We start from the raw sequence: 16,087 nt of genomic DNA, 5'->3' as shown, positions 1-16,087 counted from the left end.
CTATCCAGAGAAGGGGTTTTCGGAAGCCTGCTGGGTGAATCCGGCAGCTGCAGGAGGCTTTGGTTGGTCAATGTCACTTAGAGGTGAATGAAGTCTTGTTCTGTAGGCTGTCTTGGGATCCAGGTGTGTCTCTGAGTCTCCAGGAGGGGACGGGGCAGGTGCGGGCCCAGCTGGAGTCTGGCATCAGCTCTGGTTTTGGCAGAATACCTCGTGAGCACATTGCTCCCCGAAGCATGCTTGGGAAATGCGGGTTTCGAATGCACCTGAAAAACACCACATCCTCTAACTCACTAAATTCCTTGGCTGTGGCCCTTACTCTAAGTGCAGGATAGTTAAATCACTTCCTGTCTTTGAGACAACAGGGAATTGGGTATAAAAGTGAGGTATAACTCTCCCTCCAGCATGGCTGTGAGCCTAGGCATCTGCCCCAGACTGCATCCCACTCTTTTGCAAGATGAACAGTCTGGTTTAAGAAGCCAGTGTGGACCCAGGAGCCTCTTGCCTCATTGATATAGACCAGCATCCAGGAGGCTTTGTAATTCGTGTGATGGTCTTTTAATCTTCACACCCTATCTCTTCATTTTTCAAAACTTGCTACGTCTGTAAATCTCATTCTCAACTTGTATTTGACGATCAGAGATAGGCACCTCTTCTGTTTGGGCGTTCTCACACCTCTGGTAGCTGCTGCTGCTGCTGCTGCTTGCTTATCAGAACTGCCTCTTGTAATTTCCTGTTTTTGTTTTGTTCTCTACTTTAATTTTCTTGTATCCTGCTGTATATAAGAAGGAGATGAGCTGCGATCCTATCATAGTCTTCTGAAAGACAGCATGTGCACATGCTGTCGTAGGCACACGCACATACCCAGACACGCACGTGTACACACAGAAAGTCATGCTGGTTGTCAGGAAAAACAGGAGACATTTGAGGTGGTCATGTAGATGCTACAGGTATGGCTTAGTGGTACAGCACATGGCTGGCATGAGTGATGCCTGGAGTGACAACCAATAAATCAATAACAACATTCCAAAGCACCAATTGTTCCATTGAAATGTGGTTGTCCTTTGAGTCTTTGGGTAACAAAAACATGTTTTTGGATGGTACACCGTTAGAAGTGAATGCTGGGGTATTTTACATCATTGTCTTTCTTTTAGTGTTTAGTTCATGTTAGTGCTTGAAACAGGGCCTTTATTATTTGTACAGCCCAAGCTGCCATAGTCTCTTGAATGCTGGATTACAGATGTGTGCTACCTGATAAAGATACAAATTTATCCCCACCCCTTTTCTGATATAAAGATGGGACCGAGGTATTTGTGGGTGCTAAGAAAGCGCTCTGTTTTTGAGCTACAGAAGTCTGCTCCGAGTCCTTAATGTGATAGATTTTTTTATTTGTGGTTTTCTTTGGTTTTGTTATGTTAGAGAATGTTTTACTACAGACTTTCATCTTTACTTCTCTGTTTTATTTTAAAATTATGTGTGTTTGCATATGCATATGCATGTGTGTGCACGTGTGAGTGTGTGCATGGGTATGTATCTGCATGCATGTGTGTATGTGTGTGCGGGCACATGTGTATATGTGTGCATGCACACATGTGTGTACATGCATGTAGGTGTGTGAGTGTGTTCATGTGTACACATGTGTGCATATGTTTGCATGTGTGTGCATGTGTGTTTACATATAAGTGGTGGTGATCAAGGGGATAAGACATGTAGGATGCCTTGGGGGCTGGACTTGTAGGCAATTGTGAGCTTCCAGTCCTCTGTAAGGACAGTGCCTATCTGAGTCATCTCTCCAGCCCTTATATTTTTTATTTAATTCATTTGGCATAACAATAGACTTTATAAAAGTGAGTAGGACCCATGTTTGCTTCTATTTAAGTTAAAACTATCAGGGATATGTAGACCGACATATACCCTTAACTGAGTGTCTAGGAAACGGGCACCTTTGCTGTGTGCTGGTGAGCAAATCTGTCTTTGCTCATACAGGGAATGTGGCAGCACAACGGCTGATTTTGCTCCTTCGCTGAGCAGGGAGGATCAGGACGCTGCAGTGTTCAAGTTTCCATCTTCCTTGGCAGCACCCCCTAGAGGAAGAACTGACATCAGATACAGACAGGCTAATGGTCAGAAGCGCATCTAGGGAGCAAATGAGAGCTCTTCCAGTGGCTCCGCCCACCGGACAGCAAGGGGCTGTCCCCAAAGTCTCAAAGACGGGGAGAGCAGCCCCTGTGTGCTGAGACTTTAGTGAGGAGCCATCAGGAAGAGTCTGGGGATAAATGTGGGGATTTAGAGTAACCCCAACACCAGCAAAACAAATTCTCAGTGCCACAGTTAGGTTCACAATCACGGAACACTGAGCTAGTGCATAGGTCATCTCCCGGGGGTGGGGGAGGGGGTTGGTCCTAGGACACTGACTACCCCCAGGCATATCCTCCTGGGGTCTTGATCTTTAAATCCTGTCTGGATTACTTATAATCAGCACCTCAGTGTCACGCTTCGCAAATAGATGTTTTACTCTTATTTGGGGAACGAAAGCGGCATAAGGCCATACCACCCCGAGTGCACCCAATCTCAGGTGGAATGAAGACAACATCAGAAGTTGATGTGCAAATTTTTTTTTTTTTGCGCATCAAAATATTTTTCCAGCCACGGTTGAATTTGTGCATCTAGAAGGGAGTGGTATGGGAGGCTTCCTGCACTGTGCCATTGCTTCTGGGGTTCCCAGGAGCCTCTAGTCACAGTGTTATTTGGTCAGCCATCGATTCATGACCTTGCTTTATAAGGGCTTAGGGGTAAAGATGATTTTATGTTAATTTGGGTTATTCTGTTCACATTCAACCTATGACAACACGATTCTTCTTGCCTGAGTAAACCTTATTTAGCACAGATGTTTCCACCATAGGGCTCATCACAGCCTCTTACTGTCTTTTTTTTTTTTTTTTTAACCATCCTAAAGCTCTCATAGGAGAGCATTGCCTTGCTCGGCCCCAGGTATTAAGCAATCAGACCTTTGCAACTCTCTGCAGGTCCACACATGACCATTAAAGTGCTATCAAGATTGATCTGAGGGTTGCATATAAATTTTGGGGAGATTTCAAATTTGCATACAAAGAATTGCTGCTTCATAAAGATGGGTTTATAATTCACATTAAGCTAACCCCGAGAAAGAAAGATGATATAAAGTTAAATATTGCAATAAAACTATCCTGCAGTAAGGATAGCTTTCTGGCTTTGTCATATATTCACTGTATAAGTGGAGCTAGGGTATAGGGACATTCTTTTTCTTTAAGAAGTTTGGGGACTGTGACTGTGGCTGGGTAAAGCTTGCTTGCCACACATTCAGATCCCCAGCATCCAAGTAAAAAGCCAAGCAAAGCGGTGTGCTCTTGTAACCCCATCCCTCAGGAGAAAGAGATGGGGGATCCTGGGGTTTGCTCTCCAGCCAATCGTGCCAAGTCCCTGGGATGCGGGTTCTGTTGGAAACCTTGTCTCAGAAAATAAAGTGGAGATCAATTGAGGGATGCATCTGACATTGTCTTCCGGCCTCCAGATGTATGTGCACATAAATGCATGCACACAAATAGATATACAACACCTGCTACTGGAGTTTTTAATCTCTTTGACCCAAACAAGAGGCACGGGGAAGAGGGGCCTCTCTAGGGAGGAGTCACCTCTATCAGATTATCTTCTATCAATGCTTTCTTGCTGGATGACTGGTATGGAAAGACCCAGCCATCCATGAGCAGTGCTAGCCCTGGGTAGGTTATCCTGGGTTGTCCTAAGAAAGCAAGCTGAGCGAGCCATGGGATGTGAGCCCATGAGTAGCCTTCTTTCATGGTCTGTGCTTTAGTCCCTGCATTTAGATTCCTGCCTTAAGTTCCCAGTAGTGTCTCCCTTCATTGATAGGTTGTGGCCAGGATGTGAAAACCAAACAAACCCTTCCCCAAGTTGCATTTGGGCGTGGTGTTTTACCGCAGCCACAAAGACCCAAACTGGGGTACACACTTACACAGAAAATGTACCTTTTGTTAAAAACCAGATGTCCTAGTCACCTTTAATTTTCCACTTGGCACAGCCCAGAGCCATCTCATAGGGAAGCCTCGATGTTGTTGATCACGTCAGTCTGTGGGCCTGCCTGTGGGGAATTATCCTGACGTAGCTGGACCCAACACACTAGGTGCTACCATCCCTGGGCAAGTAGTATGGGACTCTGCAGAAAGCTAGCTGAGCATAAACCTAGAGGAACGAGCCGGAGAGCACTACGCCTCCATGCCTTCCTGTGCTGATTAGGTTTATGTCAAGTCAACACAAGCTAACGTCATCTCAGAAGAGGTAGCCTCAATGAAGAAAACGCCTCCATTAGATCAGGCTATAGGCAGACCTGACGTAGGGCAATTTCTTAAACAGTGAGTAATGGCAGAGGGGCCAGCCCATTGTGAGTGTTCAGTGCCATTCCCAGGCTGGTGGTCCTGCATTCTATAAGGAGGTAGGCTGGGTTCTATAAGGAGGTAGGCTGAGCAAACCAGCAAGCTTCACTAAGTCTTGCTTCAGCCCCTGCCTCTGGGCTCCTGTCCTGAATTCCTTCAGGAATAGACTATGGAAACATAGTCAAATGTGCCCCCACCCCACCCCACTACTCGCTTTTAGTCATGGTGTTTCGTCATAGCATTAGTAACCATAACTAAGATGTGTCTGCCTCGAGCGCTTGCCGTGACTTAGTGATGGACGTGACCTGCAGGCTGACATAGACCCTTCTCTCCCCGGAATTGGTTTTTGTCAGAGTGCTTTATCACAGCAACAGGACAAAACTGAAGTACAAGCAGGCAAAAGCCTGGTGACCCACATCCACCTGGAACCAGAGGCTGCAGCAGGAAAACGGAGCTGATGTTAATGTTAGATTTTTCTCAATGCCTTTTTGTTTGTAGAGAAAAATTTGATTTCTGCATTGGATTTTATTTTGTACAATATGTGGAGGGGGGAGTTCTATAAAATAATTAGCATTTATTGTTTGGTTTTGGCAGGCTGCAATTACACATCTTAAAAACTTGGTTATGATATTCCAAGCCATGGTGGGCTTTTAAAATAACACCTATGCAATAGAATTGAAAACCAGTGAAGCGGGGTTTCTAGCGGCCATTACTGGAGTGGCAGGCATATTGTATTTAGCTGTGACACGGCATTGCTTTTGACATGTGCTCTCTTGTTAACCAGAGTAATGACAGTGTGTTGGAAAGCCAAGCAGGAAAGGCTCTGAAAACAGATAGTAAATATTTCAGGCTTTGCAGCCCAGACGGTCTCTGTGGCAACCAGTCAGCTCTGAGGTTGTCGTCTGGATCAGCCAAAATCAAAATGTAAATGCAGGAGCATGGCTGTGAGCCAATAAAACTTTATTCGTGATGTGGAAATTGGAATCTCATATCATTCTTCTCTATCACAGAGTACTGGTATTATTTTGAGTTGTCTCCTGCCATTGAAAGCTACAAAAAAAAAAAAAAAAGACATTCCGAGCTTGATAACAAAGCACAGGCAGGTGGGTGGACAGATTTGGCCCCTGGCAGTTGTTTGCCAGTTCTCTTTTTAACTTAGATATTGTTAAAATTGTGTCACATGTCAGGTGTGGCAGAGCATGACTCTGATCCCGACTCTCTGGAAGTGTTTGCTCTGTGGTTACAAAGTTACAGGCCTCAAACCTGTTACAATGTTACAAGGTTACACTCTGAAAAAGGATTCACCCTGCCACCAGGTCTTAAGAAACCTACTGCTCACATCCTCTCCGCATTCCAACTCCCACATATCCACCATAACAGGGGATGGATCGAGCCACCATTTCTGCGGCTGTCTCCTAATTGGTCTTTACCTCCCTAGTGATTTGCATACAAACAAACTAATCGGCGTGAACCTAAGCTTTCTAAAAATCATACACACTTCCTCCGTGTCAGCAGTTCCCTTTCATATCTGCACAGGTCAACCAAAATCTTTCTCTGTGGCTTAACAAATCCCCCGTGCAAAGCTCCTGTTACTGCCCATGTACCTAATGCTTCACAGTCTGGAACACAGCAGTGAAGAAAGCCTGCAGCACTTGCCTTTCCTGTGTGATACGTCCATGTGATAAATCTGTTTATACCTGATAATTTCAGTAAGATGACAAGGATTCATACTTGGAGGGGAATGGACCAGACTACATTCCAATCCCAAATACTGTGCAACTCCAGGAAAATGATCCACCTTTATGAGTCAGGGCACTGACCTCTAGATATGAGTTCATTTTATATTTCATCAGGGCTGACTGTGGAAAACTAGATGGTAAATACAAAAGATGCCTGGGCTATACAGGTATTTCAGCTAATCATTCGATCAATCAGTCAATCAATCAAAGTTTAAAGTAGGCTTTCTTTAAAAGTCCTGGTAGAGTACCCCCAAAGAAAGCTAAGTCTGGCTTAGCAAACAGGACATTTGTTACACATTCTCTTGTGTTTGCCAAAAGCCAGCATGACGTGCCCGCAGAGCACATCCTCACCCTAGTGCATTTCCTTTCTCCAGAAGTGTAGCTGCTTTCTCCAAGTTCTTCTTTTCTCTGACGTCAATCTTTCCTGGACCTGGACCATTCGGTTTGCAGTCACCCCTGTGGCTGCTGTGTTCGGTACATACCTGCGGTCTGCACCAAAGCAATTCTTGCTCTTTAATGAAAAAGGGGAGGGCCTTACTTGATTGAAAACAAAAAGAAGACAAAATCCAGGTTTAGATTTTGAAGCTCCCTTACAAAGGGCTGGCCAGAGAGGATAAACTGGAAGGCTTTGCCAGGAGGACAGGGGCAGACAAGGATGGGCCTTTGATGGGATTCTAAAATCTGTGTCCCAGAAGCCCACTGAAGGTGGGCCTTAGCCTTTGACCCCCTTTTATTTTAGAACATACAATTTTTGTTTTTTAAAAAAGTTTTAACCTTTTTTTTATTTGTTAGACACCTCCTAATGGAGCTCCCACTGTCAGATGTTACTAGTGGAGAGTAAAGTACTGGTCACAGCCGCCACATCAAGGCGTCCACTTCCTGTCCTGTTTCTATAAACCCGAGCTACTTGGTAGTTGTGGTTTGTACTGACCATTTTATTCTGGATGTAAACTTGACAATCTTACTGACGAGGACCACTTACAAAGCTTTTAACAAGTTACTAGGAGAGAGCAGAGAGAGCGGAGAGAGCCAGGAAATGCCTCTTTCAAAAGTAACCTGTGCAGCTGTGAAGAGACAGCTCAGGGTTAAGGGTGTGCACCACTGTTCTTGGAAAGATCCGAGTTTGGTTCTCAGCACTCATGAGGCAGCCCACGAGCTGCCCATGACTCAACTACAGCTCTCTTCTGGTCTTTGTGAGCTCTGTGCTCCCATGTGCACACATGTGTGCTCGCACATGTACACACACCACCTCGAAATTAAAAAAATGCAAATTTAAAACAACTTTTAAAAGGTGGTTCTGGTGTTGAAGCAACATTGAACCTATTGCTTCAAACTTGCATCAGATGTTTTTCTTGTTTCTTCTGGTTAACCTCAAGCACCTCGTTGCTGAGTCCCCACCTCTGGTAAGTGTACTCTGAAAGTCGCTGGTTCACAGTGGAACCTGCCTACTGGAGGCAGCTGGCCTTACTTGAATCTTTCAAAATCCATTTTGTTGTTGCATTGTGGTCAAGGTTGAGCTTGCACTCCTGTGCTGAAGTGATTCTTCTGCCTCGGCATCACAAATAACTTGGACTCTGTCTGGTACTAGACTCTGCTCAGAATCTTTTATGACTAGAGTAGCAATGCTCTTCAGTACCTAATGGTAATGTTGTCAGTAGCCAGCACCCTCTGCTGTCTAATAGTTGCCACTTATCCATCTATCTACCTATCTATCATCTATCTATCTACCTATCTATCTATATATTTATATATAATCCATCTATCTATATAATCTATCAATATTCCTATATATCATCTCTCTATCTACCTACCTACCTTCTTACCTACATATTTATTTATTTTTACATTACATTTTTAAAGAAAATATGAAATACAAAACAAGAAGGAATCCATTAAAATTAGACAAAACAAACGGAAGGAAAAGGCACAAGAATCTGAGACCCACTCATCCACACACTGAGGAACGTCATAAAAACAGCGACAGAGGATGTGTATAAAGAGCCTTGTGTATTCATGTGCACGGCCTGTGTGTGCTTCCGCAGTCTCTGTGAGCTCAGGGGAGCTTTGATCATGTGGATTTAGGGGCCTTGTGCTCTTGGTTCCTCCATCCTCTTTGACTCAAGTTCTTTCTGCCTCCTCTTCTGCAGAATTCCCTTTCTCCTTCAGGGAGGGATTTGATAGAGACATCGCATCCAGGACTGAGTGTTCCAAGGTCTCCCACTCTCTGGGTTTTATCTGACTGTGGGTCTCTGCTTTTGTTCCTATCTGTGGCAATCGGAAGAGACTCCGTAGATGGCTGAGCAAGGCTGTAGTCTACAAGAATATAATTAGGAGTCATTTCGTTGCTACTTAAGAAGACATGTAGAACAGTGTTTAGAACGATGTAGTCTGAGGTTCACGATCACGCAGTGGGTATGACTTGGTTGGTTGGTCCTACTCATGCTTCAGTGTCTTAAAGTTTTTATCATACAGGTCTCTTGCTTGCTTAGTTACAGTTACCCCCAGGTATTTCATATCATCTGAGGTTGTTGTGAAAGGTATGGTTTCCCCGATTTCTTTCTCATTCCAGTTGCCGTTTATATACAGGCAGGTACTGATTCGCTTTTATTCATTCATTTATTTACTTTTAGTTAATTTTGTATGGATACTTTGCTGGAGATATTTATCTGTATGTTTAATGATTAGATTATTATACCCAGGCAGACTTTCTTTTCCGGTCTCTCTTCTATTTGGTGTTCCGAATGCTTATGTACCTCGATGGGCATCTTCTTTGGGTTAGAACAATTTTCTTCTATGAATTTGTTGAAATCAATTTCCATTCCTTTGACCTGGGTTTCTTCTCATTTCACTATTCCTATTATTCTTTGACTGGCCTTTTACTAGCGTCCTGATTTCCGGGATGTTTTATGTCAGGAGACTTTTAGATTTAACATTTTCTTTGACTGACGTATCAGTTTCTTCTGTCATGACTCCAATGTCTGAGTCCGTCTTCCATCTCCTGCATTCTGTTGGGAAGCTCGTCTCTGGGGTTCATGTTTGAGCCCCTAATCTTTCATTTCCAGATTTCCCTGAGTTTGGGCTTCATGAATTTTATTTTCACTTTCTGGCCTTGAACTGTTTTATTCCTTTCCTCCCATTGTTTGCTTCTACTACCATGCATTTCTCTAAGGGACTTTTCCTTTCTTCTTTAAGGGCCTCTATCCTAGTCGTAAAGGCTGTTTTAAATTCTGTCCTGTCTTTTCCTTTCATTTCAGGTATGTCTTGTATGAAGGCCTGCTCTGGTAGGGTTGCTACGCTCTAGTGCAGACATTGTCCTGGCTGTCACTGTATGTTTACACTAGTGTCTAGGCATCTGGGTTGGGAAGATTGTAATTCTAAGTACTCATACCTGGTCTTGTCTCTGTTGGGTAGGTATTTTGTTTCTTGCTTTTTGTTGCCCTCTGTGGCTCTTAGGAGAGTGTGGTGTCCTTGTCTTGCCTGGTAAGAAATTCTTCTTGGATCCCGATAGGTGTGGCCGCTAGGGGTTCAAGACAAAATGTATTTCTAGGCATTTCGAACTGAGTGTTCACAAGAGGGAGGGAAGTGCCCTGTTCTGCCAGGTTCTGCACAGTCCCCTTGGACTTGGGGCAGACAATAAGGAGAGCCCAAAGCAGAAAGAGCTGGGGAGAAGACTTTGGATTGGGTTTGGAGAAGCTGGGGGAGGTGAAGAGATGTGTCTAGCACACACCCTGCCCTGGCTCCCACAGCTGTGGGCTCCCAGGAAATGCCTGATGAAGATGGAGTCCGAGATTAGGCAGTGACTTGGGAAAAGTTCAGAGAAAGAGTTTCTGTGTGATCTACTGAAGGAGGAAGCAGGAAGGAAGGGAGATGATAGCAGGTGGTCCAGGACAGAGCTGGAGATAGGATGAGGGAATTGCTTTTGTGGGAGCTGAGGGAGAGGTAAAGACGTGCAGCTGGCCTAACTGTTTCCCTGGCCGCAGTATGTAGTCCCACTTCACTGAGCTACGTGGCAGGTCTCTGCAGACCCTGCTGTGTCACCTCTGGTGCTGCAGCCGGTCACTGTTAGCCAGGCTTCTCTTTTCAGGGCCTCAAAATGGTTTTCTTAGCCTGCTCTTGAAATTCATCTTTTTGTTCCTCACTGCAGCCCTTAGACATAAGGAAATGAATTATCCCGGTCCCATTGCAGGGATATCCAGACAGCATTTCCTCTCTGTTGTGTCATGGGTGGAAAACAATGTATTAAACTTAGGGGCAGGACAGAGTTTATTTCATCTCTGCTCTTCTGTGGGCCCCCCCCCTCTCTCTGGTATGTGTTATGTTTTATTATCAGGGCAGAGCTGTGATTCTACATTTCTGGTTTTTCATGCCTGCAGTCTCTGCTCTTAGCATTTCCATCTGGGGTTCTGTGGGTTGCTGTCTTCTGGTTTTTCATAAACACAAACAAAGGAATCCTAGGAGCCAAGGTTTTGCTCAGTGCACAAGAGTGAGAGCACAGCGTTTGGAAACAGATGGAGTTTAAGGTTACTGTGACTCGTGGCATGCCTCAGACAAACGCATTATATCCCAGACTCCTCATTCTGTTGAAATATGAAATCCTTTCACTCTAATTCTTATTTGTTGATTAAAAGATTCATGCAATATGTTAGGACTTATGCTTTATATAAATTGTTTTATATAAACTTTATATGTGTTTATCTAAACAGCTTAATATAAACTGATATAGAGAGTAGTATCAACATAATACATGTAGCATGCACTTAGTAAAGAGTTTTATAATTACTGTCTTAGTTGGGGTTTTGCTGCATCATGACCAAGGCAAGTCTTATAAGGACAACATTTAACTGGGGCTGGCTCACAGGTTCAGAGGCTCAGTTCATTATCATCAAGGCAGGAACATGGCAGCATCCAGGCAGGGATGGTGCAGGGGGAGCTGAGGGTTCTACATCTTCATTAGAAGGCTGCTAGGAGAAGACTGGCTTCCAGGCACTAGGATAAGGGGTGTAAAGCCCTCGCCCAGAGTGACACACCTACTCCCACAAGGCCACATCTCCTAATAGTGCCACTCCCTGGGCAGAGCATATAAAACCGTCACAATTACTTTTTAAACCAAACCACTTTAAGACAAGAGTAACACACAACAGTTGAAAATAGTAGAGACTCCCCCACAGCATGGCATCCAGTTTCCTTGAGTGAAAATAGTTTGCCAGTTGTGGTCTCACAGCTGGGTGTTGGTGGTGTTGGGATGTCCAGTGCTTATTATGGCTTCCACAGGCTCTCTAATGCTTGCCTTGCATGCCTCAGTTTCTGTGCACAACCATGCACATGCACACTTAATTCTGTAAAATTCAGCGTGAGAACACGCTTCCAGTAGAAACTGACAGAGATAGCTTAGGCTGCCCCTTTCAAAGACTGCCCACCTCCCTCCTGCCATTTCTGTCCCTTACTCCTGACCACCATTGATCTGGCTTCTACTGCTAAAGTTAGACTACGCAGGATATTGCATTTATAGAATCAGATGAGATGTAATCTTTTAGGCCTGGCTTTTAATGTTCAAATCCAGCACAGCTCCCACAGATTCATCCTCGATGTTGATACTGACAGCAGTTAGATTTTTCTCATTGCTGTGGTAAGCTGGGCCAGTCTGTGTAATCATTCATTCATTAAAAGACTTCGCTGCCATCTTGGTTGTTATGAATAGGGCTTCGCTAAGTTGGCGCAGGCTTCTTATGTGAGTAGAAGTTCCCTTTCTCTAGAATAAAAAGGAGAAGAATTGCTGGGTTGTGTTGATAACCTTCAGGTAATTCCTCGGGATGAGCAAACCAACAAGCAGCCTTTTCCTTGTCCTCCTCTTCTGTCTTCTTTTCTCTGAGGACGAATCTCTCTCAAATGTGCCATTCACTCCCATATCATATCGCATCACTTTAAAACGACTCCTACTACTGGAGAAGTTGGTTTACACAATTCTCCTTTGAATTCACACGCCTTTCATCTGGATTTCAGTGAGTCCTGTCTCCATGTGACTGAGAAGTGCTTTTTCTTCTGTCTTCCAAGCAGTCTCCTGTTGAATGTTGAGGCCACAATTGAGTTTTGTGCCTGTAGGACTGACCCAGTCATGACCACGCCCACCTTTGTGTATGTCTTACGTGTCCCCCAATTCATGTGCTTAACACTAACTCCTTATGTGCTGTCACCCTGGTAGATGCCTGCTTTGTGATGTTAGGTACTGTTATCTGCACAGAAAACAAACAAACAAAACAACAACAATAACAAACAAACAAACAAAGCAACAACAAAGAAACAAACAAACAAAACCCTGGAAATAGGCAGCACAGACGCAGAAGAAAGGTTGCCAGGCCTCCTGGATTCAGGTGTCAGTCCACTGCGGTGAAGATTACTGGACAATGTAGTGCCATTATAGTGGCTGAGAAGCTGAAAAGGGGGTGTCTGCCTTCTAGGTTTTCTGCTTCCCCCTTTTCTCCATCTGGACTCCCAGCATGTGAGGTGGGGCCCGCTGCATTCCTAACAATGTCCCCGTTGCTCATCCCGCTGAGTAAGCACCCTCAGAAGCATGCTCACACCCCCACTGCAAGCACAGACTTCATTTATCCTAGCAAGCGTTTAGCTGTCCAGTCAAACTGGCCTCAAAATCAGCCATCCTAACACCCTGCACTTTCTCAAGTGTAACTAACTTCCTCCCATTGCTTTCATCCTTCCCTCCCCCCTCCCTTCTTCTCCTCACCCCTTCCTTGTCTTTCTCCTCTTCCTCCCCTGACCCCTCGTTGCTCCCCTAATACCTCTTCCTTCTAAATGAATAAAAACCCAGGACCTCAAATGCCTCTTTCTATTCAGACACCTTCAAAAGGTCATCTACAAAGACTTAAATTGTAACGTTGGCCTCTCAGTGAAGATATCACACTGTGTCGGGGAATGGGTTTTATATATAGGAAAGCATTTTTATTCTGTGTAATGATTTACTTAACATCATCTAAGTTTTCTGATTTTTGAAAATCTTAGTACATTACTCCACCTTTAAAAATGGCTCCAGGACTCTGTCTTCCCCATGTCTGTCCTCAGTCTTGGTTTCCCATCACTACATAGGTGATTGGACCTGCCTCAGCCCTTTGGCCTCCCCAGCCTAGAGCAGGTTTGCTCTTGCTTATATTTGGGGTCTAGGAGCCTGAAACACTGGTAGGCAGGTGTTAGTGACCCACTCCCTTATAGTTGTTGGGAAAAATAAGTGGATGGATGAGTGAACTTCTGTTCCTTATAATGTAAGAGGCATCTGATAGAACGCCAACAAAAAAAAAATGAATGAATGACATTATTCTCTCTTAACTTTCCAGGTGATTTTCGAAGTGGTGACCTCTGGACATCAAGGCTACCTTGCTATTGATGAGGTTAAGGTGTTGGGACATCCGTGTAGTAAGTATGCTTTCCTTGGCCCATCACCACTGATGAACGTTTACATTACAAACCAATCGTGGAAGGGAACACAGAGAGAAGCCACCCTGCCAGTGGGGTCTCGTGCCAGGCTGGATGTGAGATCTGGATCCTGGAAGCGCCACAGCCCATAGCTTGTGTGAAAACATAGATCTCTTGGTGTCTTTGAAAATGCAAAGCAGGCACGAGGGACGTCCAAACTTCTATTTTCCATATTAGCACAGAGTTAAGTATGGCCAGCTGGCACCTTCCATCACCAAATTGAGAGCATTTCTATCTCTGCCCCCAAGTTTTTGTTCCACAATTCCCAACAGTCTGAATCGAGTAGACTTAGGACCTACCCGATATAAAGTGCCTTCCTTAGCCATCTGTAAGTACCAGATTTGCGCGCCCCTTGTCTTTGCAAATTAGTACTTTGAGAATGTACACAGGGAAGAAGGAGCCCTTTTAGAAAGCGAATGGAAGGTTGACGAGGTGGCTGAGTGGGTAAACTGAGGCCAGGATGGCAGGTACCATCACAGCAGAGTAGCTGTCTATGTGTCTGCCCCCTGGCCCTTGGGAGATGGCTGCTTGTCTAGGGTCTGGAACTTTTCTGCTTCGACTGGACCTTGTGTCCTTGGCCTTAGACACAAAACCTGGACAGGATCGTCAGGATGAGTCAAGTTCCCACTCGCTTCAATCGTTTGATATGATCTGGGGAAGCAGGCATTGCATCCCACTGTCGTGGATTCCAGGCCCGAATTTAAAAGACATCATCAATAACAACAACAACTAAGACTATAACGTACGTGTGTGTGTGTGTGTGTGTGTGTGTGTGTGTGTGTACATGAATGAGACTATGTCTGTTTGCCTGTATGCATTCTGTCTCCTGTGTATATATGTGTATGTATATGTATGTTTGTATGTATGAGAGTGCATGTATATATGTATATGTATATGAGTGTACATATACATATGAACTATGTTTCTCCTAAGCAGTGTGTATTCATAATATTAGCCTTTAGCAGTTGTCAGTTTTGCCTCCCACATATCCTAATGGATAGTATTTATCTGTTTACATCTTTTGTCTTTCTGTCCCATGAAGTCTATGGGCACTTGGTTTACAGAACCCACAAGTCCATGGATGCTCTAAAGGAGGCATAGCCTTTGCACCCTCTTTGAATCTTTGAGTTACCTCTTGACTACTCACAATAATGAATACAATTTAAAGGCTTTGTAAGAGCAGACAGGACAGGGCGGGGCAATGGTGTGTGCTTAGTAGAAACTCCTTTGTTCCGGATCAGTTCTGTTCCTAGTTGACTGAACCTCCAATTGTAGAGCTTGTGGAGCTGGGGTGCAAACTGGAGCCCTGAATAGTTTTTCTCTCCCCTTTCCACGTACATTTTAAAAACCAATCCATGGTGCCCGGTACTAGGATTATATCACAGCCCGTATTTATTCTTCAACATTTGGTACCTCCTTCTCTGTTTTTGTCTATTAAAATTATTGTTGTGGTACAGCATGTGTGTGTGCCCATGGGAGAGATATATGTCTGTGCCTAAGAAGCCGAGTTGCCAGGATGTTGGGAGTCGCAGTGTTAGATTTATTGGTTGCTTCCACATCGCTGTGAAAAGTGTCTCAACCAGTTTACGTTCCACCAGCAGTGCCTGGGAGTTTTATCTCCCCTGTATCTTTCCCCAAAATTGATACTGTCGGGCTTTACATTCCTGGCCATCGGAGCAACCGCCGTCTGCTTTATTTTTAGGATGCCTGGCATGCAAAGAAAGTTGGCAAGCTGCTACATTTCCTGGGTCTCTGCTGATGGCCCCTGTCCAAATCATGGAAGGATGGTTAGATCCACAGTATTAAAAATGCACACACTGGCAGGGAGGGCTCAGCATCTCCTCCGGTGCCTGAATTAGAATAGATCGTTAGACAGTCCAGCGCCGCTGGAGCGAGCTAGCACCTGTGTGGCCATGATCCCACAAGGGTCTCATGACACAGTTGCCCCACTTCACCGGCAGGGCCTTTACTCTCTCAGACATCTTTCTCTTGTCCTCTGAAGCCTGCCCCATGTACAGGTTCACACGGATCCATCGTCTTGTATGTGACCAAAGCTGACATTACATTTACCTTTTCCTTTCTGTCAGGAGGATGGGGGAGGGAGGAGGTTTGCAAAGAATCCCCCCCTTTTTTTCCCCCCTGAAAAAGTAAAAAAGAAAGAAAGAAGAAAAACAAGGCTGTAACCAGCTGAAACATCTGGGCGAATTCAGGAAACAGAATATAATTATCTGAGTTGGAACTGTGCCGAGTCTGTGGTGCCCTGGCCTCCAGCTTTGAAAAGCGCCCCAGGATCTGCTAACGTGCATGTCCGTGGCTTCTGAGTCACTGTGTAAAAGGAGCACAGAAAATAACCCCGAACTTCTGCACATTCTCTCAGAGCCCAGCGCTCTGATGTGCCCTGCCTTCCTCTTTCTTAGTGCAAGCTGCCTGCAGGGCAGATGT

At 44.7% G+C, this 16,087-nt stretch overlaps 1 protein-coding gene across 11 annotated transcripts in view; it reads left to right on the top strand.

Moving 5' to 3' along the window:
- The window catches only part of Ptprm (protein tyrosine phosphatase, receptor type, M), a 701,363-nt gene that overhangs the window by 275,623 nt on the left and 409,653 nt on the right, over nt 1-16,087 (top strand). For all 11 annotated transcript variants that reach the window (NM_001431774.1, NM_001431773.1, NM_001168632.2 and 8 more), the window contains 1 exon segment: nt 13,507-13,585. In NM_001431774.1, coding sequence (NP_001418703.1) covers nt 13,507-13,585 — 79 coding nt within the window.

Source organism: Rattus norvegicus, chromosome 9 (genome assembly GCF_021556685.1).
Source record: "Rattus norvegicus strain SHRSP/BbbUtx chromosome 9, alternate assembly SHRSP_T2T, whole genome shotgun sequence".
Lineage (NCBI taxonomy): Eukaryota > Metazoa > Chordata > Mammalia > Rodentia > Muridae > Rattus > Rattus norvegicus.
Note: the sequence above shows the minus strand (reverse complement) of the source record. Positions and strands in the feature narration are given on the sequence as shown.